Genomic DNA, 27,655 nt, shown 5'->3' with positions numbered 1-27,655 from the left:
TATACTTGGGAGCTGCGGGTGGGTAAGGAAAAGGGAGGTTTCAAAAGGTTTGAAAAGGATTTTCGTATGCTAAAGAGGACCTCCAAGATACTGGAGGCCTGCCATTGTGAAGGTAAGGTTGTTGTTCCCTCTAGTAAAGCATTAACATTAAGACAGCTGGGCATTTCCCACTGGAATTTAGGTTATTGATAGGAGTGTTTTTATTGATAATGTTTATTCTTGTAAATCACTAAGACATTTTGTAAACTGAGGAGACTCTTGTCTGTGGTCTCTATTAGTTAACCATTTGTTTTTCCTTCCCTTAGCTTTCGGGCAGCAGAAGTGCCGGCTAGGGGTGGGAATGGGGATTGCAGGGTGTCAGCTTGTGCTTTGTCTTGAGTTTGCCTTCTGCTCTCTCATCAGAAGGAAGGTTTGATTTCTCAGCCCTGAAGCACCTTTCCCACTTTTTTCCCTTTTGAGTGTGTGTAGACAACACATGCACATGAGAGAACATAAAAGGATCATGGAATGAAGTTTCCTTCACCACTAACCTCTAGCTCCCTTCCCAGAAGCAACCATTTTTACCAATTTCTGTCAATTCTTCCAAAGGTATTCTTACACCCGCCCACCACACACATAAACTCATAAACATATATTCTCATCTTTAATAATACGAATGTTGTCATGCCACACACTGTTCCACACCTCTATTTCTGTTTTACTTAATGATCACCCTGGAGATTGTTCTCCATCAGTGCTAAGGGACCTGCCTCACCCTCTGAATGGATATAGGACTGGTAGCTTCTAGACTGCAGTGAGTATCCTGGCACATGTCATTATACATATATGCAACTCTACCCAGAGCCTAAATGTCTAGAAGTGGCATCCCTTCCTGTGGTGACAGACTGGGTCTCCCCGCGCTCCATGGAAGCTCTGACGTTCATTGGCCTGCTTTTCCCCACAGCTGCACCCATAGCGCGTCACCAAACTCTGAACTTTATCACTAACAGGTGGAAAATAATGTCTCACTGCAGTTTATATCTGCACTGCTCTTATGAGTGAGGCTGAACAGCTTTTCACATGTTAAAACCGTAATCTGCGTTTCCTTTTCTGTAGTTCACATCCTCTGCCCACTTTCTATTAAGCTAGAGAAGATTTTGAGGCCATGGAAAATGAGGCTGTAGACAGACTGTAGTTCTCCATTCCAAGCTGAGGTGAGGCCCCTGGGATTACTTGGGGGCAAGGGGTGGGGGCTCTGGGAGCAGCTGTGCTAGGACCTGGGGAGCCAACACACTAAAGCTTCCCCGTGGCCCCGCGTCTGCTGATGCCACACATGAATTCGGCGGAGAGGTCTGTTTTCTATCTTACCATAGGTAGCCTTGCCTTTGTTGTTGTTGCTGTTGTTTTTAACTCTTCTGACAGGGGCACCTAGGCAGCTCAGTCAGTTGAGCAGCAGGCTTTTGGTTTCGGCTCAGGTCATGATCTCAGGGTTGTGGGATTGCGTGTGTCAGGCTCCACACTCAGGAAGTCTGCTTCTCTCCTCCCTCTGACCCTCTCCCCAATCTCTCTCCAAAATAATTAACTTAAAAAAAAAACAAAAAACTCTTCTCTGACATTAATCCTGACAAAGTCCTGGGGCTCCTGGGTGGCTCAGTCAGTTAAGCATCTACCTTCAACTCAGGTCATGATCCCTGGGGTCCCGGGATCGAGCCCTGTGTCCAGCTCTCTGCTCAGCGGGAAGCCTGCTTCTCCCTCTCCCTCTGCCGCTCCCCATGCTTGGGTATGCTCGCTCTCCCGCTCTCTCGCTCTGTCATGTAAATAAACAAAATCTTTAATAAAAAAAAATCCTGACATAGTCCTTTTGTCTCTAAATTCCTGTGAATCTAAGATTCAACATGCTACTTTCCCACAACCAAAAGTGAACAAGTTTCCGACTTGACTTACATGAAAACGTGCTCAACTCCTGCCTCTTACCTGGAGCTCCTCTGGGTCTGAGTGTGCCCAGAAGGGGGCCATGGTGCACTTGATCTTCCCCTCAGGGTCCATTTCAATGTCCCACCAGGAGAGAACCACCTGAGCTCGGCCAGATGCCAGAGGTTCAAAGTGCCGGCTGTGGCAGGCTGCTGAGCTACTGACTTGCTTGCTAAAGTCCACACTGTGGAAGAATATGCAGGAACTTAAGCATATTTTAAGCTCACACACTCCATTTTTAAGCTTTAATGGTGACATCACCAGCAATGAGGCTTGTTTGCAATGGACTCCTGCCTTCAAAAGCAGGTGACATCAGCTAGATTTCCTTCTTACTCATAAAAAACTTCTAAAGATCCCAATTCCCCCAAATATCTCAAAGCACCGTTGGCTGGGTGGCTCCTTGGTACCTGAACATAGGCATCACATCACTGAGGGCAGTGAAGTCAGTGGGAGACACCTGGTTCAGCTGAATGTCATAGACAGAGGGGGCGCCAGGGCACCTCTCCAGTTCCAAGGGGGGGACGATGACCTGCTCGCCATGGCTAGTCTGAACGCGGACAGGAAAGAGTTTAGTCCACGACCACATCCTCCTGGACTCCACCAGCTGCGCATAGACGGTTGCTCTGTGAGGTACCGCTTCACAGTTTTCCTACGTTTATATGAAAAAAACAAAAGAAGAGAAAAAAAAACCCGGTATATATACTATAAAATAAATCCACAGTAATTCTCACTGATCAAAAGAGGCTTGTTCCTTAATATCAGGTCAGTTGAGTAGCGTCTAACGCCTTACCACTATGAGGTCGGTAAACTCCTTTTGGCCTAATGTCCTTGGGGAAGAGAAAAAAGGAACCAGATTTCAAAAATACACATTATGCCTGAAACAATTTATGTCAGGGAAGTTCCCAACTACATGACACTCTTAAATACTTCAAAAATAACCCTTAATTGTCATCATGCTGATTAACTCCCACACCAACTTTGAAAAAAGAGTCCAAATCTTGCTAACAGCGCTACTGGCACTGGGCTCCGAGCTTCTCTTCGGCACAGCTTGCCCCAGACACCAGAACCTTTTATTGCACAGCCCGATGGGTAAGTGTCCATCGTCAGATGACCTGACCTCCTGGCATCACCAGGCACTGCCAACCACTCCCCTCATTTGGTTTGGCTGTAGTCCCTCATCTGGTTTCCCTTCTACCTCATTCTTTCACCCAATAGCCTCTATGCACCATGCACGAGGGGCCCAACCATGAAGAGGACACTCACAGCTACTACTCCAGGGAAATAACAGGCATGGGGTTTCCGGGCTTCAGTACTAGAGACCTCTTCGGTCAGATGATCCTTTGCTGTGGGGGCTGTTTCGTGCATCATACGATGTTCACGAACATCCCTGGCCTCTATACACAAGATGCCAATAGCATCCCCCGCTCAGCTGTGACACCAAAAATGTCTCCAGGCATGTTCTCCCCCTCTGGCTGCTTCACAAGGCTGTGCTTCCCCTACCCATCCTTCACAGAGAGAACTCCCCAGAGACCTGGTCTGGCCCACCTTTCTCTCCCTCCATACACTCTCCCCTGACGGACGTCATTCAGTCCATCTTCATTTACCAAATACCACACAGCCAAAAGCCTCTTGGTCCTCTCTATTTGTCTGACCCTCAGATAGCTCAAACTCTGTCTAAACCAAAGAAATCACCTTCACCTCTCCCCCTCCTTCCTAAGCCTGGTCCTCCTCCCATATTCCCTTTCAATAGGGAGCACCACCATCCAATCCAGCCTCCCAAGCCCCAAACTTTGGCACTGCCTCAATGCCTCCACATCTAAGTAATTACGAAGTCCTTGACCACCTTCCTCCTCCCCAAGGCTACCTGTCCAGGCCCATTCCTCTGGTCTCAGCTGAAGCCCACCTCAGCCCGAGCCTGGATGACTCCAACCACCTTCTAAACAGTCTTCCTGCCCCTGACCTTGCACCCCAAATGCTCTCCACATGCCCCCCTACATGAATCTGATGTCAATCCCCTGCTTAAAACCCTCCCGTGGCACCACACTGCCTTCTGGAGCACAGTGGTCCATCCCAGTCTAGTCCTGCCCAGCCCTCCAGCCTTGGCTCCAACCCCACCTCCCACACTACCCATAATGCTAACAACTCACACCGCACCAGCTCACCTTCCCATCTTTGTGCATGCTGACCTCCTCTCCTGAGAACACCCCCATCTGCCAGGCTAACACTTGGTTACTCTTCAAGACTGACTCCGCTCAAGCTTTGTTTTCCTTGATGATCCTCATCTTCCCTGACCATAGCAGGCAGGATCTCACCCTGCTGACCACCATCTGAGCATACCCTCCAACTGTGTTGTGATAAACTTCTCACCTGCCTGCCTGTCTGGGAACACACCTTCATATTCCTGGCAGTCAAAAAAGGGCCTGGCAAAATGAAGGTGCTCAATAAATTTACCTTCTCAGATCTATCACTGGGTCACTCACCACCACATGGACTGTCTGTCAGACATGCCAGCATCCTGGACGCATGACCTCCAACAAGGCTGGAAAAGGGACAGGCAATGGAAGCCTTTGTGTAAAGCCATAACTCCTTCACACTCAGACACAAGGTGGGCAGATGGGGACAGTGATTAGAACAGACAACGGACACCTGGCTACACAGACAGCTGAGAAAGGAAACTGTCGACAGAGACCTGCACACCTTCTTAATTATTAGATGAATTAGAGAAAGACCAATTGAGCAACACCAATGTAATTTTAAATATCCTTGTGTTCTCTGTTTCAGGGATTCATCTAGTTGATGGTTTTAATGTGGAGAAATAGAAATAAGTACTACCAAAGTTACTAGAAAAAGACCTTACATTTCGGAGACATGGAGACATCTCACACAGTGTGAGGATCCACAGAACAGTCACCATCACATGCTGATTGTGTGAGTAATGTGGCCTGTGGCCTGTGGCCCCAACTGCCCCGCAATGAGCTCTTCACTCTGGCCACGCAAAAAACCCCCACACAGGGCCCCAGACTGGGACAGCTGCAGGCTCGCCTAGATGGTGCCCACAGGACAGGTGGCAGCAAAAGAAGCAGACACTCACGCCTCCCCAGCTGACTTTTGCCTCTGGGGACGTTTATGTTCATAAAAAAGCAGGACCAACAACTCAGAGACTGTCAGAATGCCTCTCCCTTCCCAAAAAAACTGCCAAAGATTATCACTACCCAAATTCTTTTGCCTAGAATGGCAAGAGGGCTTAGCATTCAAGGCCTTCTACCCTTTCCCCCACTTTCCACCATCAGCTCACAAGCCCGCCTGGGGGATATTCCCACTGACAACCGAACAGGCCCGCTACAAGGGATACCTCTCCCTCTCCTTAGGACCTCTTCAAGTTCCAGCCTCTCTACATATGCCCTCATCTCCTGATCCCGGCCCTCATCTGCCAGTCTTAAAACAGTATGTTATTGGTGCTTCTGTTGGCCTCTCCAATGGCCCATCCAGTCTGCACCATCACTGACCAGTGTGGGTCCTAGAAACAGAAAGGATGTATTATGACACTTAAAGAATCTTTGCTGAATTGAACTGAATTCAAAGACGGTTTCTTGCCTTTCAGCTCTAGCCTACGAAGACTTGGTAAGAGACCCAGAAGTCCTAATAATGAAGGAGAGCCAGAGTCTCCCAGGAATCAAGGGTATCCCAGGGGGTACAGAGAAGTACTGAGGGCTCGGGCTGTGTAGACCATGGGGCATCAATGAGACCTGTGCGAAGCAGCTGAAAGCACAGCAATGTACCTGAGGGAGGCCCCTGTTCCCTACCTGCACAAGATGTCTGTGGGCATGCTCATAGGAGGGCAGTGCTCCCTCTCCGATCAATTCTGTGTCAAAGAGCTCCGTGATCAGGATATTGGCACGGCATGGCATGTCACCATCTGAGAAACACAAGGAAATGGAGCCAGAAGCAAATGATCAATGAGAAAAAATATTTACAGCAAATACGTGAAAGGTAAAAAGTTAACAGATCATTACACTGAAAGCACATATATTCAAGTAACTGGAAGTGTCATGAAACTTTCTAATGGCTCACCAAAAACCTGTTTTGATATACATATACACATCAAAATACTAGCAATTGGTAAACCTTGGTTAAGAGAATGTAAGTATTTGGTATACCACTTTTTCAATTTTTCTGTATGTTTATTAATATTGCAAAGGACTCACAGAACTGATAAGAAAACTATAAACACCCAAAAAGAAAACCAGGCAAAAACACAAATAGACAATTCAAAACAAAACTAATCAATCAAACATATGGAAAATGTTTCATTCTTCTTAGCAACTGGATACAAAGTAACAATTAAACTATTAACATATTAGCAAAACTTATTTGAAAAGCAAAACTGAACATCAGTACTTCATATATTTCTAGACTGCACAGAGGGAGGAAAAAATCAAAGCTAGAGAGGATGCGTAATTCCAGTGATACTATGAGACCCAGGGTTCAGCAACAATTCCCTACATTAAATTCCGCTTAATTAAGTTAGTTTCTTGCTACCAAATGATCCCCCAAGTAATAGTTCTTTTAGGATAGTAGGAGTAGGGGAGGTCTTTTGGCTGACTCAATTCCTGAACCTCTGTAATGTAATGTTACTTGTACAATTACAATTTTTAATGAGGCAAGAGACAAAATTAACTTTGGAAGGGGCTATTCATCATAGAGAATTAACTGTAAACATCCCTAATGGTGCACAGATTCCAATCTGACAAAACCCACTCATCTTCCCCACAAAGACGAGTCTCATGGAGAACACAAGGAAAGGGAAGCATTAAGGAGGCTCACAGGAGGATGCAGTACAGATAGCCTGAACCTTAAGTCATGGAGACCTGAACCCAGATCCCGCTTTGTAGCCCTGAACCCTCAGTGCTGACCATCAGTCGCCTCATCTGTAAAACAAGGGTAATGAGATCTCCCCCAGGTGGTGGTGGTTAGGACAGCAAAGGTAAGAGCTGTTCACTTTCTACAAAGCACCCTTGTGCTCAATGCCATGAAAGGAAGCTGACAAGAAACAAATGTCTCCTGGCACAGAGACCACGCTCCCAAGGGGCACTGCCCACCCTCTCTGATATCATGCCAAACTTGAACGGAAATACGCTGTCCCAAACTGCGCCCTACCCCTACACGTCTGCTTCTCCCTCTGACGCCGCTGCCTCAGTGGATGGCACCACCAGTCACACAGTCCTGAAACCTGGGCATTATGCACCATCTCCCGGAGACCAAGGGCCCTGCCTGCTCTGCTTGGCATTTTACCCCAATGCCTAGAACAACGTCCAGCACCCAGGAACAGTCAGCAAGTATTAGCTGAATTCTCGATTCTTCCCTCTCTGTCACCCTACATCCAATCAGTTCCCAAGCCCTGCCAATTCTACCTCCTGAATAATTTTCTAAGCCAATTATGGAATTTAAAATGATTCATTGTCCAGTTTGCTTCAAATAAACAAAGCTTTATGATCCACTGAATCTCAACAAACACTCTTGAGAGCCTGATACCTAGCATGTTGAGTGCTAACACAGGGGGTGCAGTGGGAGCCTGAGGAGGGTGCCTCCTACCCCAGGGCCTCCTAGGTCTCTGCCACATGACTAGATGGGACACAAATACTTCTCCCCAAGTCAGCTGTGAAGTAATTGTGATCAGACTTACCCACCCATTGTAATCAACCAGAAAACCAGACAAAATATATGAAACAAGTGTTTTCAGATGTTGAACAAGAGGAAACACAATTTGTTCGCCAAGAAGAGAAACAAAATGACCCCTACAACTGCTCTGGCTTTCTGCCGGCAGGTACCTTCCAGACTGCTATAAGGAGCAAGACGGCAGGCAAAATGTGGCAGTCTTGCTGAGGTAAGGAGACAGAGAGAGAGAGGGGGGGGGGGGGGGGGGGGGGGGGGGGGGGGGGGGGGGGGGGGGGGGGGGGGGGGACCAGAGAGATGTTACATAGAAAAGGGGCTTCAGAAATCTGCACAGGGCTCCCCTGAAGCCCCCTGTTGAATATACTCACACACAGAGAAGTCAAGACTGTAGAAAGCCAGGAGAAGGATGACCATACCATGGAGCTAGAAACTGAACAATTTCCAGAGCTCACAGACGACTGGGAAACATTCTAGTTCTGATCAGCCAGCACCAGAGACCTCAGGAAAGCCATGCTGTACTGTTACCAAGGTAGTCTTGGAACAATGGTTTTCAACAGGGGGCAATTTTTTCCCCACCCCCAGGACATTTGGCAAGTTCTGGAGACATTTTTGGTTGGCACAAAGGACGGGTGGAGGGGAAGGAGTGAAGGGGGTCTTCTAGGTGCTCCAGGCTTCTACTGGTTAGAAGCCAGGGGTAAACATCCTGCAATACACAGGACAGCTCCTCCCAACAAGGAATTATTAGGCCTAAAATGTCAACAATGTCACTGTTGTGAAACCCTGACTTAGGGGCACCTGGCTGGCTCAGTCGGCAGAGCCTGCAACTCTTGATCTTGGGGTTGTCAGTTCAAGCCCCAGGATGGGTGTAGAGAATAAAATAAAAATCTTTAAAAATAAAATCTTTTTAAAAAAAGAGAAAAGAAAAGAAAAAAAAGAAAAGAAACAAAACCTTGACTTAAACCTCTTCCTTTTCTGAGAGTGGGGCAGAGGGGCAGTGGGAGAGAGAGAGCTCAAGAGAATCCCAAGCAGGGTCCACATGTACCACAGAGCTTGACGCCTCAACGTAAAGCTATTCTAACCCTGCTCCAACAAAGCTTAAAAACAAGTCCTGAAAGAAGCTCCTGGGTGGCTCAGCTGGTTAAACATCTGACTCCTGATTTGGGCTCAGGTCATGATCTCAGGGTTGTGAGATCAAGCCTTCCATCAGGCTCTGTGCTGGGTGTGGAGCCTGCTTGGGATTCTCTCTCTTCCTCTGTACACCCTCCCCCCATAAAACAAACAAAAAAACCAGCAAGCCCTGAAAGGATCAAACTGATCTGCCAGTAGCCCAACTTCATGGCAGACACAGCTTTTACAGGAAGACAATCCACTCTGGTACTCAGCAATACAAAACTCCCAACATACACAGCATCCAAATAAAAATTACTAGAGATGTGAAGAAGAAAAATTTAATTCAGAGCCAGGATAAAGATTAGTCAACAGAACAAACCCAGAAAAGACAGAAACAGTAGAAGCAGAAGATATAAAAATATGTTAAAAACAGTTAATATAGATAACGATAATTAGTTAAAAGAACATGCAGGGGCGCCTGGGTGGCTCCCTTGTTTAAGCGTCTGCCTTCGGCTCAGGTCCTGATCCCAGGGTCCTGGGATCAAGCCCCGCGTTGGGCTCCCTGCTCAACAAGGAGCCTGCTTCTCCCTCTCTCTCTCTGCTGCTTCCCCCCTTTCTTGTGTTCTCTCACTCTCGCACTCCCATAAATAAATAAATAAATAAATAAATAAATAAATAAAGTAAGTAAGTAAGTAAAATCTTTAAAAAAATTTTAAAAGAACACACAAACATGTAAGAACAATGGAAATTATAAAAAAGATTCTAGTGGGGCGCCTGGGTGGCACAGCGGTTGGGCGTCTGCCTTCGGCTCAGGGCGTGATCCCAGCGTTATGGGATTGAGCCCCACGTCAGGCTCCTCTGCTGGGAGCCTGCTTCTTCCTCTCCCACTCCCCCTGCTTGTGTTCCCTCTCTCGCTGGCTGTCTCTATCTCTGTCAAATAAATAAATAAAATCTTAAAAAAAAAAAAAAAAGATTCTAGGAAACATTTAGAGATTAGAAATACAGTATAAAAAGTTCACTAGATGCACCTACATTAGACACCACAAAAGAAGATCAGTAAATCTAAAGACCTAACCAGGAAACTAGCCATGTCCATCAGTAGGTGAAGGGATGAACAAAGGTGTCCACACACGAAGTACTACTCAGCAACAGAAAAGAATGAACTTTTGATCCACAGAATGTGGACAAAACCCAAAAGCATCATGCTACAGAAAAGAAAGCAGGCACAAAAGAGTACACATGGATAATTTCACTTACTCAAAATTCTAGAAAAAGGAGATCTAACCTGTATTGAAGAAAGCAGATCAGTGGGTGCCTAGGGTCAGTAATATGGAGGTGACCGGCTATAAAGCATCACAAGGAATCTCTGTGCGTGATAAAGACACTCTACTATTTTGATTGCAAAAGAGGTTACAAGTGTGTTTGCATTTGTCCAAATTCTTCAAACTATGTACTTAAGACAGATGCACTCATTTTATAAAAATTTACCTCAATAACACTGTTAAAAAATGGCACGATTTGTATATTCTTTTACATGTATGTTTCAAAAATAAAGGGGACACTAATCCCTTCTATTACGCATGTTTCAGGTTCTCCATTAAGAACATTTTTTTAATTAAATGGAACAAATGTGTTGACCTTATACAGATGCATCTTTCTAAATTACTGCATTTTAAAAAACTGTGAGGATATCCATACCCTCACTCCAGAAGCTTCTTTTGCAAATCTTTCCACTGTGCTTCCCAGGAATCGGTGGCATGTGAAACTTGAGAAGTCTGATTCAAATGTCTGGACTATAAAAACTATTCTGAGAGCCTGGAGAGACTGTGCTACACAGGCAAATTGCTCATGTCAGACGCTGAAGCAGGATGTCGGCACGAAGCAAACCTCTCTCTGCCATCTACCTAGTTTCACTTCTGTCTGAGGAAACGCAGGGAGCTGAGCACATAAGAATTCCAACTTGCTTAAAGCAAAAGGAAGTTTCATTTGTATCACCACTGCCGCACGAGATGAGCTCTGGTTTACTCACTAATTTGTTTAACTAGCTGAGAAGCGAAGTGCGTATCTTCAGACCACATGGAGAGACCCCATTTCTCTGTGAATACCTGAATACACTTATTCCAGGTAACCAGAATAAACCTCTTCTTCTCTCCTTCAAGAACAAGTAAAACTTTCAAAACAGTATGTGTTGATCTTACCTGGCCCTACGGTCACCTCAGTGGAATGCTTGTTGATAATCTTAATTTTATCACCGAAGCCATTTTTCTCCACAATCTTCACAGCCGCATCAGCCATAGGCTTGAAAACCTTGAAAAGAGAGCCAAAACCCAAGGAAAAATGAGCAATAAATTGAGCAGTAACATCCTAACACCCAAGATCAGCAAGATATGTCATGACACAGGTTCTAAGATTTTAAGTAAAAGAGGTCTCCATGACAGAATTTCCTCCGGAATATATAAAATGTACCTCTGTTATCATATGATACAGGCAAAATATTCCTTTGAGCTGATTTGATCTAAATAAACGAGACTTCATCTTTAGAATTTAAATATTTTGTTCTCCAAATGTGTGCCAGGAAAATGAATACAAAGGGAAAACATTGTGCTGGGTTTAGAGCTAAACCTTATGGGCCAGGCACACTGCGGAGGCAGCGCTTCCCAAGGAGGTTGCACTACCCAGCAAGGATGGCAGGTGTCACTGCCGAGCTATGGGAAGGCAGTAGGGGGCCTTGCCTCACAAAACCATGACCTGGGGCCTGGGGCAGGGCAAGTGCTGTCCTCTCCAGAGGAAAGTGAGACTGTTAATGTATTAGTCCTTAAGTCTGTACAGACATCAGTTCAAAACTGCCCCAAATCCCCGCTGCTGGCAGAATACAGCCTGTATTTTATGGTATTCTAGGCCCTCCATAATACAAACCAGCTTACTTCCCCAGCCTTACTCCCCTCCCACCCTACCCCCACCCAAGACTGAAGCCCCAGCCACCCTGATTTCATTGTGCGCTAAGCAAGCCTGAGCCTTCCCTGCCCTACCCCCACCTGCCAAAGCAAACCCAACTTCCCAGGGCATCACATATCTCCTCTCCTCTGGGAGTCTTCCTGAACCTTTCACATGTCCCTGAACACACAAGCCCCTCCAACTCTTTCTAGCCTGCCCAATTTTAATTGCAAAGCTCCAGCCACAACAGTGCATAAGACATGCAGATGTGCATGCAGCCACACCAACCCACAGAGTGGAAACAGAAAAGTGATAAACTGGTCACAACGACAAGATTTCCACTTTTTCTAAGTTCTTTTCTGCATCGTCTGTATTTCCTATCATGAACACATAGTTCTTTTATTATAATCAAGGGGGAAATGCTATATTCTTCCGTAAAGAATACATATGTGCTTAGCTAGAAAAAGAAATCTTCACAATCTGTTTCAAATTATTTCTAGATCTGGCTTGATGTTTTTAGATGTAGTTTGAGGAACTCATGCCCTCAGCTCTCACCCATCACCCTCCCTCCACCCCAAAGTATCACAAGCTCATGTCACCCCTCAGCCCTCCTGCCTCTTAATGTCATCACTGATCTCCTCTGCGGACCCTTCAGGCTCTGACATTCACAGTCTCCTCCTCAGGCACCAAGAACTCAAGACCTCACCCAGAACACTTCTTTCTGGAATGGCCCCTGAAGTTGACTTCCCAACATCATTCTGTGTACTCCTCTGCCCCTCCAGTCAGTTTGGGGGACTGACCTTCTTCCAAGTGGAATAAGGTTAAATCCTATTTAACTTAGCTCTTTAACCTGTACCAATATAGTGATTTCTGTGGCAGAATAAGGTTAAATCCTATTTAACTTAGCTCCTTAACCTGGCCTGAAAGAGTTGATTACCTGGCCAATAATACCCAACGAGAGATTTGTCAGAGATTCCTGGGAAAGTTCTTGTTCTTAAAAAAAAAGAAAAAAGTGAGGAAAGCAGGACCATGCTTCATTTTCAAAGACTTTGCCACAGAAATCACTGCAACTAATACACCTTCCCAAAATATGCCTCACTTTTCAAATGTATTAAAAGAGAAGTTTATAGTCATTGTCTATGATTTCTTGTATTCCATCCACTCCTCAACCCTACTCCCCTGAAAATACCACCTAAAGGAGGTCACCTCCTAGCTACCAACCCGACAGCCTTCTCTCAGTCCTCATCCTGCTCAACTTCTATACCCACGCTGTCTAATACAGAGACCACATGCATTTAAATATAAGTTGATTAAAACTGTATGAAATTTAAAAATTCACAGTTTCCCATCCCACAAGTGCTTAGCAGCCATATGTGGCTAGGGATCACTATATTGGTCAGCACAGCTGTAGAAGACACTCCACATCACAGAAGGTTCTAGTGGACAATGGTGCTCTAGAACACCCATACTTGCTGACCACTCCTTCTTTCCCATGATTCCCATGCAATCAGCTGCCTCTTGGCCTCCACCTCTGCCCTCTAGGGTCTCGCTGTGTCTGTCTGAATTTGACTTTACTGGCCATTCCTTTTCCTTCACAGGCACGGGTTCCCAGATTTGCTCTTCTCATTCTACTCTCTCTCCCTGGACAATTTCCTACACTGCCAGCTTCACCTGTCACATCTTTAGCAAATGAGTTGCAAATGCACTTGTACATGCCACTCTCTAAAAGGTCAGAAGTCCAGCTCTAGCGACCAGCAGGTTCTTACCCACTGTTCTGGACTTGTCTTTCCTGTTGGTGTGCAGCTCAGGCAGAGCTGAAAACCACAGGGCAGTCCAGACAGAATGACCACAGGTTCAAAAGTGGTCACTAAAGTAAAAGCTGGGAGGCCACCGTAAAATGTCAAGAGCCAAATAGAAAAGATCTGAGAGTCACAGATCAGAGCAGCAAGAGAGAAATTAGAAATCCAGGTAACTGACATGGGAATATATGAAAAACCCAAGAGCACAGTCCTACCAATTCTGTCAAAAAAACATTTTCTCACCCTATATCTTTAATTAGCAGTTAACATGTACACTGGCTCCTGCCCTGGGATTTGCCTCTCTCCTACTTTGTACATCCAATATGAAATGCATTATCTTTCCCACAAAGCAAGTATCTTCTTCTGAGCGCCTCTTACCAGTCAATGGCTTCACTGCCCCCCAGATATCCACGCTAGAAATCTCACTCTCTCCCATCAAAGCTACCACTGTAGAGTGAGCATCATAATTAGGAACCAAAAGACCAAGTCTCTAGGTCAAGCTCTCCTATTTATTAACTGTGAGATTAAGTCTTTAACCTCTCTGGGTCTTAGTTTCTTCATTTGTAAAGTAAGGATAATAAAATCTACTTAAGGCAACTAAGGGTACCATCCTAGAACATAGATTTTTTTTGCATTTGCTTAAAAATCTTGATGACACTCAAAAAGGCCAAGAAATGACTCTTAATCTTTTTATGAAGTCCTCAGACAAATGCAGAGTCATACACACACACCGCTCTCAGGACTTCCATGGAAACCTGAAGCCCACTATTCTTATTTCAAATAAGAACTAACTCAGGATATGGTAGTTTAAAGTCTTTACTGTAGCACTCAGGTCCTTCATAGTTTGGCTTCAATCTACCTTTCTGGATTTCTACAATGACAAAACGTGGTATTCCCTCAGCCTAAAATAATGCCCACCTTTCTAGACTGTGGGCACGACAGCCACACTGTAGGGATGGTGGGTGGGGAGCTGGAAAGAGTCTCAGTGGAATACCCCAGGTGCTACCGTCAGACTTTACGTGAGAAAGAAAAAACTTCTCTCTTGTTTAAGCCATTGTTATTTTGGGACTTTGTTCTTTGCAACTCAATCACCACACAAACCAAATTAGGAAAAAGTGTTTAAATACATGCCACCCCTTCTCCAAAACTGGGAAGAACATACACCAAAATTTTAACAACAGTTAACTTTGAATTAACACACTATTTTTATTTTATATTTATCATATTTCCTATAATGGGGTGCATTATTGACATCAGAAAAACAATATACGTTTAATGTTATATTAAACACCCAATTCTTTCTTTTAAGACTTTATTCATTTATTTGAGAGAGAGAGAGCATGTATGCACAAGTGGAGTTAGGGGCAGAGGGAGAGGCAGACTTCCCACTGGGCAGGGAGCCCAATGTGGGGCTTGATCCCAGGACCCTGAGACCATGACTCAAGCCAAAGGCAGACACTTAACTGACTGAGCCACCCAGGTGCCCCTAAACACCCAATTTTTTTTTTTTTAAAGATTTTATTTATTCGACAGAGAGAGAGACAGACAGCAAGAGAGAAGGAACACAAGCAGGGGGAGTGGGAGAGGAAGAAGCAGGCTCACAGTGGAAGAGCCTGATGTGGGGCTTGATCCCACAACGCCGGGATCACGCCCTGAGCCGAAGGCAGACGCTTAACCGCTGTGCCACCCAGGCGCCCCAACACCCAATTTTTGACAAACATAATAAGATAGTTGGTTCTGTAGGGACATTTAAGCTAGCAGATCTCAACCTTGGGGCAGAGTCAAAACTCCCAACGCCCAGGCCCCATCCCAGAATAATTAAATTAAAACTGGGGGGCAGGGGGCAGTTAGGCATCAGTATTTTTTGAAGCTATTTAGTGATTCTGACATGCAGCCAAGGCTGAGAACCGCTGTTTTCTGAGGAGAAGATGAGCCCCTAGAGGAAGGAATTATGTCTGATTCATCTCCATATCCTTAGAACCTGGCCCTGTGCTTGGCACAGAGTGAACACTCCATGAACGCCTGTGAACAAACGGATAGGCAAGGTGCATGAGGGACTTCCCACACCAGACACAGGACACACACCTGAAGAGAGCAGCTCACCTCAATGGCATAGCAGAAGTCAGCTCCTGCCGTGACCGCCATCATTGACAAGAGTCCTGTGCCAGTGCCAATGTCCAGAACCAAGGCCTTCTGTCCTCTGTCCTTCACCCTGCTCACAGCAGCCCGGATACCTTGGTAATATTTTATATTCTAAGAGAAAGGGAGAAAACAGCTGTCATTTCATACCAGTTACTATAAATAAATGGAAAGATATTTTGTGAAGTTTGGGACTCATGGCTGGCACCAACAGTGTAAGTCATGATCCCGTGACTTTCTGGCCTCTCAAGGAAAAGCAAAGGCTAGGTGGGTCGGGCAGGCCTTGCAAGACTCCAAGAGCACAGGGTCAGCCTCTTGTCCTTTATTTGGCGACTGTCCCTCCCCTCCACACCCACTCCTCTTCTGTACTCTGCTTAGAGGGGCTGGGGGTCTGTCAACCACATTCTCCTTTGCCAGCTATTCGGTATGGACAACAGGGAAACTAGAGGGCAACCGGCAGGGGGGAGAAAACTTGTTCCTTCCCAAATGACTGCTCCTTTCATCAATGTCCTCCCTGAACGGGCAGCCGGCTGCAGCGCCAGCTCCTCTCCGCCCTCTCCTCACCAGCCGCCTCAGGCCCCTCAGGCAGCAGCAGGACTCCAGCACCTGTCCCTCTCAGAGAGTTGGGCACCAGTTCCACAGGACCTCTTCTCCACAGCTTCCGGGCTCAAGAATCCCACTCTTCTGTTTCCTCATCCCTAGGCAAGGGAGCTGCTTCCTGCAATTACTACCGCTACGTAACCTTGGTGCTCCCATTTGCTTCCCATGCCTCCCCTATCTGCGTTACCAATTCCCTCTATTGAAAGAGTAACCTCGCTTTGGGTTTCCTCACTGGACTATAATTCACACAGGTTCCTGGTCTACAAAATAATCCGCTCCTCCGGAAATCATTTCTTTGTTTTTAGTTCAGGTATTTGGTAGCTTAAACAGATACATGTTCTAACTCTAATAGTTTGGCTCAATAGGTACCCTGACCCTTCTGTTGAAAGTAACTAATAATGATGGGGAAAATACTTGCAAATCTTTTTAAATGCACTAATGAGCGGTCAAGTTAGTAAGAAACATTAAGAGGCCAAACACCTGGAAGTGGATTCCCCCCAACCGAGCCTTAAGATGACTGCCTGACTGACACCTTGATCAAGCCTGCCAGCGACCCAAAGCCAGGGGATGCAACGAAGCTGAGCCCAGATTTTGAACCCATGGAAATGGTGAGATAATAACTCCCTTCAGCCATTAAATGTTGGGATAATTTGTTATGCAACAGCACATAACTGACAGAAGACTGGTATCAAAAGGACAATACTCTCTGACCTGAGTGCAATCAAGTTAGAAAACTCAGTGACAAAAATATAATTAAAAAAAAAAAGATTTTTGAACACTGAGAAATTATAAAAACACAGGTAAAAAACTAAATCAGAAAGTTAGAAAGTATCTAGAACTGAATTTTTAAAAATTACATATCAAAACTCAGGGAATAGCTAAAAGCAATGTTTGGAGAGAAATATATTAGAAAAGGTAAGCATCCACCTCAAAAAATTAGAGGACTGCAACATAACTGCCAAATCAGCAAATGAATAAAAATAAAACACAAAAATTAATGAACTAGAGAATATAGAGATCTTACAGGATTTTTAAATAAAAGTTATTTCAAAAATCTACTGAAATTGATGAACCCCTGATAAGTTTAAAAAAAAAAAAAGGGGGGGGTGGGAGAAAAAGAAGGAACCAAAAACTGGGAATAAGGCGGGGAGTGGGGAGGTGGAGCATGATATTGGTAAATATGCTGCAGATATTAGAGATATTAAAGACTATGAACAACTTTAAGCAAATAAATTTTTTAAAAATTGGACAAAGCGGACTCCATACTGGAAATTCTATCCAACACACTAGAGCAAGAAAAAACGAAATAAGATCTAGAAAAAAATTGTTACTATTCACACATGAATGTCTGTTAAAACCCAAAATACCTACAAATAATTACTACGTCTAAGTAAACTTAGGAAGATTACATAATTTCAAATCAATAAATAAAAATCAAATGAAATTTTATGCATCAGCAACAGCCTTTAAAACCCTGGCAAAGGGAAGGATTTCTTAAACAAGAGACAAAAAGTACCAGCCAATAAAGGACATATAAAATAAATCTGACATTAAATTTAAGAATTTGCATTTATCAGATGAAAAAACAACCCACAGGGGCGCCTGGGTGGCTCAGCTGGTTAAGCATCTGCCTTCTGCCCAGGGCGTGATCCCAGGGTCCGGATCCAGCCCTGCATCGGGCTCCCTGCTCCCCCTGGGAGCCTGCTTCTTCCTCTCCCGCTCCCCCTGCTTGTGTTCCCTCTCTCGCTGGCTGTCTCCCTCTCTGTCAAATAAATAAATAAAATCTTAATTAAAAAATTAAAAAACAAACCAACCCACAAAGACACCTACAATACATGTTAACTGACAAATGATTAGCACCCAAAATATATAATGAACTCCTATAAACTACCAAGTCATAAAAGAGGAAACATGAAAAGCCAATGAACTAACAAAAAGAACGCAAACTCAGTGGTAGCCAGACGAATGCCAACTACAACCACACCGCCAGACTGGTTCATACCTACCAGACTGACAAGAATGTAAAAACTGGCTAATACCAAACACTGGCAAGGATGTGAAAGAACAAGAACTATCATTCACAAGCATCAGAACGTAGAATGGCACGACCACTTTGGGAAAGAATCTGATGTTACCTATAAAGCTGAACAAACTCAACAGGCAGCAACTCCAGTCCTAGGTATACACAACGTGGAGAAAACTGTGCACATGCACCAGGTACAGGTCATGGAATGTTCTAGCAGCACTACTTAAAACAGCAAGAAGCTAGAAACAACCCCAGAGTCTACCAACAGAAGAATAGGTAAGTAATGATTTATTTATACAACGGAATCTATACAGCACTGAAAATGAATCAACTACAGCTACATGCAAAATGGATGAATCTCAAAAATAATGGTGAGCAAAGAGGCAAGTCAATCAAGTATAAACACAGTATGATTCCATTACATAAAGTTCAAAAACAAGCAAAACTAAGAATTTACTTTTTAGTACAGAGTAGGCGGTAAAACTAAAGAAAAGCAAGAGAGTGATTGACAGAAAATTCAAGACGGTGGAAACTTCTGGGGGAAGGAAAGGAATACAATCTAGGAGCACACAAGGGAATTCTAAGTAATGGTAATGTTCTATTTCTTAAGCTGAGTGGTAAGTCTATGAGCATTTATTTTATTATTCTTTTTTAAACCGTGCATACATGTTTTATTTTCTTCTGTATGTCTGTCACAATAAAAAAGTTATTTTAAAGAGGAAGAATTGTACCAGATCTCAAAATAGCAGCACTGAATTCTAAAAGAAAACGGATAGGGATGCCTAGCTGGCTTATTCGGTGGAGCATACGACTCTTGATCTCTGGGTTGTGAGTTCAAGCCCCATGTTAGGTGTAGAAATTACTTAAAAATAAAATCTGTAAAAAAATAAAAAGTAAAAAATAAAAGAAAATGGATAATGTCAAAATTCTGATGGGAAGTGAATCCAAACTAGAATCCACGGTCAGCCTAAGTCTTAAGTGTAAGGACAGAATAAAGCAGTTTTCAGATTATCAAAGTTTTAAAACTCTCACCTCCCATGCACCTTCTCACAAGAAACAGATGAAGAATGTGCTTCGCCAAAAAGAGAGAGTGAACCACAGAGGAACACCGGTGAGCCAGGAAACAGAAGACTCAATATAAAAAGAGAAGTGAAGGAAATCTGCAGGACATTAAACAAGAATCCCAGGATGACAGATACACAGCAAGTCTGCAGAGCTCCCAGTCTGGATTCAAGCAGGTCAAAACGACCCCAGAGATAATCTTCAAGAAGAGAAAAATGAAAGAACTGCCAATTGTTGGGGGGCCTGGGCGGCTGAGTCAGTTAAGCAGCTGCCTTCAGCTCAGGTCATGATCCCAGGGTCCTGGGATCGAGCCCTGCATCAGGCTCCCTGCTCTGCTGGGAGCCTGCCTCTTCCTCTCCCACTCCCCCTGCTTGTGTTTCCTCTCTCGCTGGCTGTCTCTCTGTCAGATAAATAAAAATCTTTAAAAAAAAAAACCAAACAAACGAAAAGAAGACCATTATTAGCAAAGAGTTATGCAAGAAAGGCAAAGTGATCCGAGTATGTCATACAGCTCACCTGTGAATACTGTTTCCACCGTTCTAATAAAGTAAACAAATGATTTTAATTAACACAGATTTACATAAGTGCTTACCTCATAACCACCTTTCTGAAGGAGATACTAAACAGTGGTACAAAGAGTTTGACTTGCCTACTGAAACACTGAATATTGATTCAGCAAAAATTAAACTGCACTGGGAGGAGGGGGAATGAGCTGGACGGAGGGGCTGAAAGAAAACCCAATTCTCAGCTCTCACAGGGAAGTCAAGAGAATAGCTACTCATATATGGAAGTAAAAACAAAACAAACAGCTCAAAGAGAAACAATGAGGCTGCCTCTGAGGTTAAGCATTAAAAGGTTTTGTCTGAGGGGGCGCCTGGGTGGCACAGCGGTTAAGCGTCTGCCTTCAGCTCAGGGCGTGATCCCGGCGTTATGGGATCGCCCCACATCAGGCTCTCCCACTCCCCCTATTTGTGTTCCCTCTCTCGCTGGCTGTTTCTATCTCTGTCAAATAAATAAATAAAATCTTAAAAAAAAAAAAAAGGTTTTGTCTGAGGGAAATACACACCAGGGGACTGCTATTTTTCACAATAAGCCTTACAGAACTATTTGACTCTTAAAGAAAGTGCATTTATGTCTTGGATAAAATCAGTATGGTATTTTATGTTCTGTGCTTTTTACCACAATAAAAAAAATTTTAAGAAAATCAGTATGGCAATTGTTAGAAATTGTCAAACTAGGAAACTGAACAAATATTTTTTTTTTAAAGATTTTATTTATTCGACAGAGAGAGAGACAGCCAGCGAGAGAGGGAACACAAGCAGGGGGAGTGGGAGAGGAAGAAGCAGGCTCACAGCAGAGGAGCCTGATGTGGGGCTCGATCCCCAGAACGCCGGGATCACGCCCTGAGCCGAAGGCAGACGCTTAACTGCTGTGCCACCCAGGCGCCCCCTGAACAAATATATTAAGTTGGTGGTAAAATGGGGAGCACTGCTGCCTTCCAAACACATTACATCCCCCCAAAGCGGGGGGTGTGGTTTTCTCTGTGTGGCTGTAGGGTAACAGGACAGTAGAACTGGGAACTGGCCTGGGAGTTTCAGTACAGTCATGAGCTGATCACCTGAGAACCCTGGTTAGCACCATCCTCAACAGTAAACCCGGGTCGGCATATCTTCCAATTAATGACACCCATTAAACTAGCTATGACTTTTTCATTACCCAATTTTGAAACTACCACAGTGAAACTGAAGCCCTCTTAAAAGGCAATTTGGCACTGTCTATCAAGAATCATACCTTTGCGGGTGCTTGGGTGGCTCAACTGGTTAAGCACCTGCCTTCAGCTCAGGTCATGATCCTGGGGTCCAGGGATCAAGCCCTGCATCGGGCTCCCCACTCAGTGGGGAGTCTGCTTCTTCCTCTCCTTCTGCCCCTCCCCCTGCTTGTGTGCAGGTGTATGCACGCATGCTCTCTCACAAACAAAATCTTAAGAAAAAGGAATCACACCTATGTTCATAACCCTAGACTACACCAAAAAAGATATTCCGACAACAAGTAACCACATGAAAAGATGTTTGACACCATTAGTTATTAGAAAAAATGAAAATTAAACACATGATTTAAGGGTTAAATGTATGTTTAACATATGGACCCAGCAATTCCACATACACATATATACCCCAAAGAAATGAAAATGTGTCCACACAAAGACTTGCATGTGAATGTTTACAAATAGGATTACTATGACGGCCAAAACTGAAAACAATCCAAATGCCAATCAACTGGTAAATGGATAAACAAAACATGGTAAATCTATATAATGGAGTTTTACTTAGGGAAAAATGAATACTAATACATATTCAACATGAATGAACCTCAAAAACATGATGAAGGAAAATAGACACATAAGACCATCTCTCATATAATTTCATTTATATGAAATTTCTAGAAAAGGCAAAGGCAAAACGGCAGTGACAGAAAGCAGATCAGTGGTTGCCTAGGGCTGAGAGAGGGCACCAGGAATGACTGCAAACAGGCATGAGATAATTTTATGGGATAATGGAAGTGTTCTAAAATAATAACAAAATGTAAGGCATCATGCAAAAGTACAGAGAAATTAGTTTACCTAGGCTCCGTACTAAGCAGCAAATTCTTTTTTTTTTTTTTTAAAGATTTTATTTATTTATTTGACAGAGAGAGACAGCCAGCGAGAGAGGGAACACAAGCATCGGGAGTGGGAGAGGAAGAAGCAGGCTCCCAGCGGAGGAGCCTGTTGTGGGGCTCGATCCCAGGACCCTGGGATCACGCCCTGAGCCGAAGGCAGACGCTTAACAACTGCGCCACCCAGGCGCCCCTAAGCAGCAAATTCTGACTCCATTTCCTGATAGGGAGAATTGGGGTGGGGGGAGCAGAAATTCAAGGGGTGAATAATAGAGAGTCAGGAACATTCCCCCAAGGAGTTTGGATTTTACCTTGACAGCAGTGAGAGGCCACCAAGGATGATGCTACACAGACGCTTCTCAGCGTTTAAAGAAGAGGAATCACATAGACTGGTATTTCAGAAAGACCCTGTGGGCTGCTAGGTAGAGAAAGAAAAAGAGAGGCCAACACTAGGTCTACGCAAGTGGGGTTAAAAGACCCATAGAATTTGATGATAGACTGCCGGTTCAGATGAGGAAAAGGGTGCCATCTTTCAGGCCTGCCTGACTGAACGGATGGCAATGCCCTTTGTCCACATGCCCTGGAAGCTGAGGCAAAAAGGATCCACTTTGCAGATGACAGTAAAATCAGAGGCTCACAGACCCAAGAATCCATTAAGAAGCCAAGACCACAGGGTGCCTGCTTAGTCGTTAAGTGTCTGCCTTCGTTAAGTGTCTGCCTTCAGCTCAGCACCTGATCCCAGGGTCCTGGGATCAAGCCCCAAATTGAGCTCCCTGCTCTGCTGGGAGCCTGCTTCTTCCTCTCCCACTCCCCCTGCTTGTGTTCCCTCTCTTGCTGGCTGTCTCTCTGTCAAATAAATAAATAAAATCTTCAAAAAAAAAAAAAAAAAAAAGCCAAGACCATTAAGCTAGAGAAAATTAGTCAAAACCAGGAACAATGTTTGTTCCACATTCTGTAATTCCCCAACAGTCCAGCAAAGGCAGTTGATGAAAATCAGGGAGGCACCTAGCCCCCTTTGGTGTAGCTTACAAACTAATGATGCTTAAAGAGATGGTTTGGTCATGATGTTGCCAAGAATTATGCAGGCTGAGCAGTTAACCAGGGCTGGATGAAGTAGACACCACCGCCAACACAGCCTCACGACCAACCCTACCATGTGCCCTGATCCCTCTCCTCACCTGCATAGCTCAGTTCTTAAGTCTGGCCCTGCATCCTTTGCCTTCAAGCCTCCCCATTTCTGAGCCATCCAGATGGAAATGACTAGTCAAGCACGCTTTCTTGTGGACCAGAAAAGCCTGCGTCGCTAGCCATCGTAAGACCAGAACTATCACATAATTCAAACAGGAAAAGAAAACTCAGATGAAACAAAAAAGAAAAAAGAAAAAAAAAAAAAGCTGAAATGTCACTGCAATGGAAGCCAAATGAGCTCTACAAAATAGTCTGCAGTGGCCTCTAGAGATCTGATTTTAAAATTACAAACAGACTATACAAGGTAAACCTGTGTAATTAGAGAATTTTTATCTAGAAGAGATCATGGGGATCAGCTAGTATATCTCATTCCTTTTAAATCCTAATAGACAAGATCTGCAGAGGTCTCACGTCTTCTCCAAGGTCACACTCAGGTAAACAGCGGAGATGGAAGGAGGACCCAGCCTCCTGACTGATTTCCTGACCATGATGCCATAATGCCCTTCTACATTATTCTACCATCATGCCTCTGGAGGGTGGGAATTTTATTTTATTTTTTTTTGGAGGGAAATTTTAACATCGTAACTACAGGTTTCAAACACCACAGCAAGATAACGGTTTCCTTTTACACTTACTCTGTCTTTGTCGTGGAGCATATCAGCATAGGATGATCTAAAATACAATCAAAATAAAAAGACGAGTCAGAAACCTCTACTAATAATGATATCCATCAACCTATGACAGCATTCACATATATAATGCATTCCTAAATCAGACAGAACACACATCCAGGCCAGCCCATTTTACTTTTCATTTTTTATTTATTACTGAACAATAACTGACACCCAATGTTACATCAGTTTCAGGTGTACAACACAGTGATTTGACAATCCTACGCTCAATGCTCACTACAGTTAAGTGTAGTCACCATGTAACATTACTACAATATTATTAACTATATTTCCTCTGCTGTACTTTCCATCTCTAATCCAGGCCCGTTTTACTTTTTTTTTTTTTTAAAGATTTTATTTATTTATTGGACAGAGATAGAGACAGCCAGCGAGAGAGGGAACACAAGCAGGGGGAGTGGGAGAGGAAGAAGCAGGTTTATAGCGGAGAAGCCTGATGTGGGGCTCGATCCCGTAACGCCGGGATCACGCCCTGAGCCGAAGGCAGACGCTTAACCGCTGTGCCACCCAGGTGCCCCCCGTTTTAAACTATTTTAATAGAGTTATAAGCTGGCATTCTCCAGTACTGCAGGAAAAAAAAAATCTTAGAGAAAGACGTTTATTTTCAGCAAAGAACCTCAGACCTAAAAATGCTCTGGTAGTTACCCCATCACAGTAACTCCACAGCCACCAGCACGCTGATCACGTTATACCTCACACATTTGTTTTCCTCCAGAACTCAAACTCAATTTGTCTAATACTTTAGAGAATCTTGCATACATCTGCATGTTGGGATAATCACAGATGCAGCACTGCAGACAGGAATCAGGAAAAGTATACACCTGCTATGTAAGTGAGGGGCGTCATGCCCAACACTTTCCCTTACGTCATCAGAGAGAACGAAGAGTTCACCAAACTACAGGCTGTTTAAGGGAAGAGAGTTGCTTTTCTGTATTTTGTCACAATAATTCACAAACTTGCAAAATCTCTGGCACGGTCAGGATACACCTCCAGAACTCAGCAGTCCCAGCCCAAAAAATGCTTTCTGAGCTCCAGGTAAGAGCACAGGCTCTTTCACTGAACAGAGGACCTCCCACTTCAGGTCAACATCAGAATCACTGAAGAGTTTTTGTTTTCTTCCAAGCAGGCGCCATCCCCAACCAACATGGAGCCTGAACTCACAACCCTGAGATGAGGAGTCACATGCTCTACTGACTGAGCCAACCAGACAGCCTGGAGAGCTTATTTTAAATGCAGATTCTCATGATACATGCAAATAGATCCTAATCCAGATAACTGAGCTGGAATCTGGAAATATGCACTTGAACTGGTGCTCCGGGCAAGTGTGACACAGGCAGTTCATACTCTGCACTTTCAGGAGCACTGTTTTCAAAGAATAGTGTTTTTTTTAATGGCACACCAAGGCTTTTACATGGGAACCCACCTACGAATGCACAGTTGAAATCTAGTTCTGCCTTTCTGTGCCTTTCAAGAGGCATTTCTGGTCCCCATCCTCCCAGCCTCATCACGCACTCTCCCCACCACCTACAGCCATCACTCTCCCAAAGCACTACCAGCCCACTCCATTGCTAACACCCAGGATTTCTCTGTCCCAGCTGGACACTCCCTCTTCCAGACATACCCTCCTCTTTTCCATTTTCCAGCCATTCCCTCAGGGTTCTCCTGCCTCCTCTATTCCAGAATTCCTTCTTCAGCCCTCTACCTTTCTCATACCATACCCTTTCTGAGAGCGGGCAATCTCTTCCAGTTTCAATTCTAACAACTGCAAATTGGTTCCAGACCCATGTTTACGTGTCCACTGGCATCTCTACCTGGACGTCCAAACCCAGATACCTAATCTCCATCCTTTCCTCTTCCCAGCAACACCCATTCCTCCTGTGTTCTCCCTCAGGAATAACAGCTCCATCCACCTTGTCATTCTAACCAGAAATCTTGGGTGCTTCTTGAATTCTCTCTCATCCCTTCACTGCATCAGATGAGTTACCAAACTCAAGCTCCCTCAAAACTGTCTCCCTCCTCTCCCCACCTCTACTGCCTCACCTGTGGGGTTGCAATATCACCCAAATGGTTTCCACTCCCTCCATCCCACTTTCCATACTTTCCTCAGTAAATGTTCCAAAATGCAAGCTAATCTTTTTGCTCCCTGTTTAACACCTCAATCACTCAGAAAATAATGTCCATTATCTTTAGAAAGAAAGTAATGTTTTTGATCCCTTATTCTGCACTACACACTGCATTTCACTCACCTATCAACCCTAAAGATATTATATGAGGAAATGTACATTGTTACATATATAGACCCATATATTACCATACTGAGGCTCAAGGAAGTTAAGCAGCTTGACCGATGTCAGACTTGAGATGTAGCAGAATCCAGACTTACTCTCATGCTCCACTCTGCATTTTGCCACCACCCATCACAACACAACCTTGCCTACCTTTTCAGTATCCTTTCTCACCACAGCCCTGCTCTTGTACCCCATTCCAGCCCCTTCGAACTGCCTGCAACCCCCCCCCAGAAGAGCTCATCTGGAAGGTTACATGTAATCCCTGCTGCGCAGAAAGCAATTTTCCTCCTTCTAGATTTGGGAAATCACTCAAATATCACTTCCCAAGCCAGCTTTCTTGGTGCTTCCATGAACTTTTGTGCCCATATCCACTGGTCTCTCATTGTCATCATTTTTCATATGTCTGTCTCTTACACAAAACTGCATGTCCCTTGAAGATGGGAACCCTATCTTCTTCATTTTGGTATTCACAGTCCTAGCACAGTGCCAGCATGCTGTATGCGCTTAATGACTGCTAAAAAACAGTAACTCGCTTACATAGTTCTGAAGATTCCATCCATGAAAAATACCCACATTTTTTCACTTTGTCCATTCAAGAGAATTTAACCATATGATAAATGTGTCACCATTTCGGTAGCACAAGTAAATGATCAAATTTCATAAACTCTTCAATTACTGCTGCCACCGCCACCACCACCACTACTACTACTGAACCCTGGGTCCTCTTTGCTCCACAGACAGATCCTCCAAGACTCGGACAAAGCTGTTACAGGATACCTGACTCTCCACACAGAAATGACTTTGTCTAACTCCCAAACCTAGCCGGCTAAGCAGACCTGCTCGTGACCAACATCTGCCCTGCTCAGAAGCACTGGGTAATGCCTAGTCCACATTCAGACTGCATGCCAGGGTTCCCGCTTTGAGATCACGTGCTCCAGCCAGCTGCAACTAACTGTGAACACACCCTTGTTACCTTGCAATCTCCTGGTGGTAATCATAGTGCTCATCCTCCTCCAGCCACTCCACAGATCCCGTAGTCGGATTGGCCCGCCCGCAGAAGACTTTCATGGTGCCTGTCAGCTCCTCAGTTTTAGCACAGAAAAGAAGCCTTGCCAGCTCACTGGACAGGTCCAATCGTCAGAGATCTATCCACATCATAATGTCCAAAACGTAGAGAAAAAAATTTTAAAGACAGAGAAAAAAAAAAAAAAGGAAAAAAAATCAAGAAACAGACAAAAGTGTCAAAGCCACTGAAAATATTTGTTAATCAGTATTTTAATCTTTCCAGCAAGTTATCTGATTTTACATTCAGCATATAACAACAAAAATTATAATACATAAATTCATAAAGCTATCTGGAAACTTCAGCAGTCCTCAGTGATTCCAACAGGAGTCAAATAAGCCTCACAGGTGTATCTGAGTGCAGCCTCAAAGTAAAGGCAGGTGAGAAGAGAAATAAAGCAAAGGGAACAAGAGGCTAACAGGAAAGAAGAAACAAAGAGACTGAGGTGGTGGTAAAAGAGTGCCGCCAATACTGCCTCA

At 44.3% G+C, this 27,655-nt stretch overlaps 1 protein-coding gene across 5 annotated transcripts in view; it reads right to left on the bottom strand.

Annotated features, from left to right (window-relative positions):
- The window catches only part of PRMT7 (protein arginine methyltransferase 7), a 45,825-nt gene that overhangs the window by 13,931 nt on the left and 4,239 nt on the right, over positions 1 to 27,655 (bottom strand). For 4 of the 5 annotated variants that reach the window (XM_002923210.4, XM_034639565.1, XM_034639564.1 and 1 more), the window contains exons 2-8: positions 27,087 to 27,258; positions 23,772 to 23,808; positions 15,570 to 15,719; positions 10,932 to 11,040; positions 5,754 to 5,866; positions 2,358 to 2,599; positions 1,954 to 2,134 (exon numbers count right to left, since the gene is read on the bottom strand). In XM_002923210.4, the coding sequence (XP_002923256.2) occupies positions 1,954 to 2,134; positions 2,358 to 2,599; positions 5,754 to 5,866; positions 10,932 to 11,040; positions 15,570 to 15,719; positions 23,772 to 23,808; positions 27,087 to 27,181 (927 nt within the window). In that variant the 5' untranslated portion in view covers positions 27,182 to 27,258. Of the gene's footprint in view, positions 1 to 1,953; positions 2,135 to 2,357; positions 2,600 to 5,753; positions 5,867 to 10,931; positions 11,041 to 15,569; positions 15,720 to 23,771; positions 23,809 to 27,086; positions 27,259 to 27,655 lie in introns of those variants that run through there. The other variant, XM_034639566.1, reaches the window with a different exon arrangement.

Source organism: Ailuropoda melanoleuca, chromosome 12 (assembly GCF_002007445.2).
Source record: "Ailuropoda melanoleuca isolate Jingjing chromosome 12, ASM200744v2, whole genome shotgun sequence".
Taxonomy (NCBI): Eukaryota; Metazoa; Chordata; class Mammalia; order Carnivora; family Ursidae; genus Ailuropoda; species Ailuropoda melanoleuca.
Note: the sequence above shows the minus strand (reverse complement) of the source record. Positions and strands in the feature narration are given on the sequence as shown.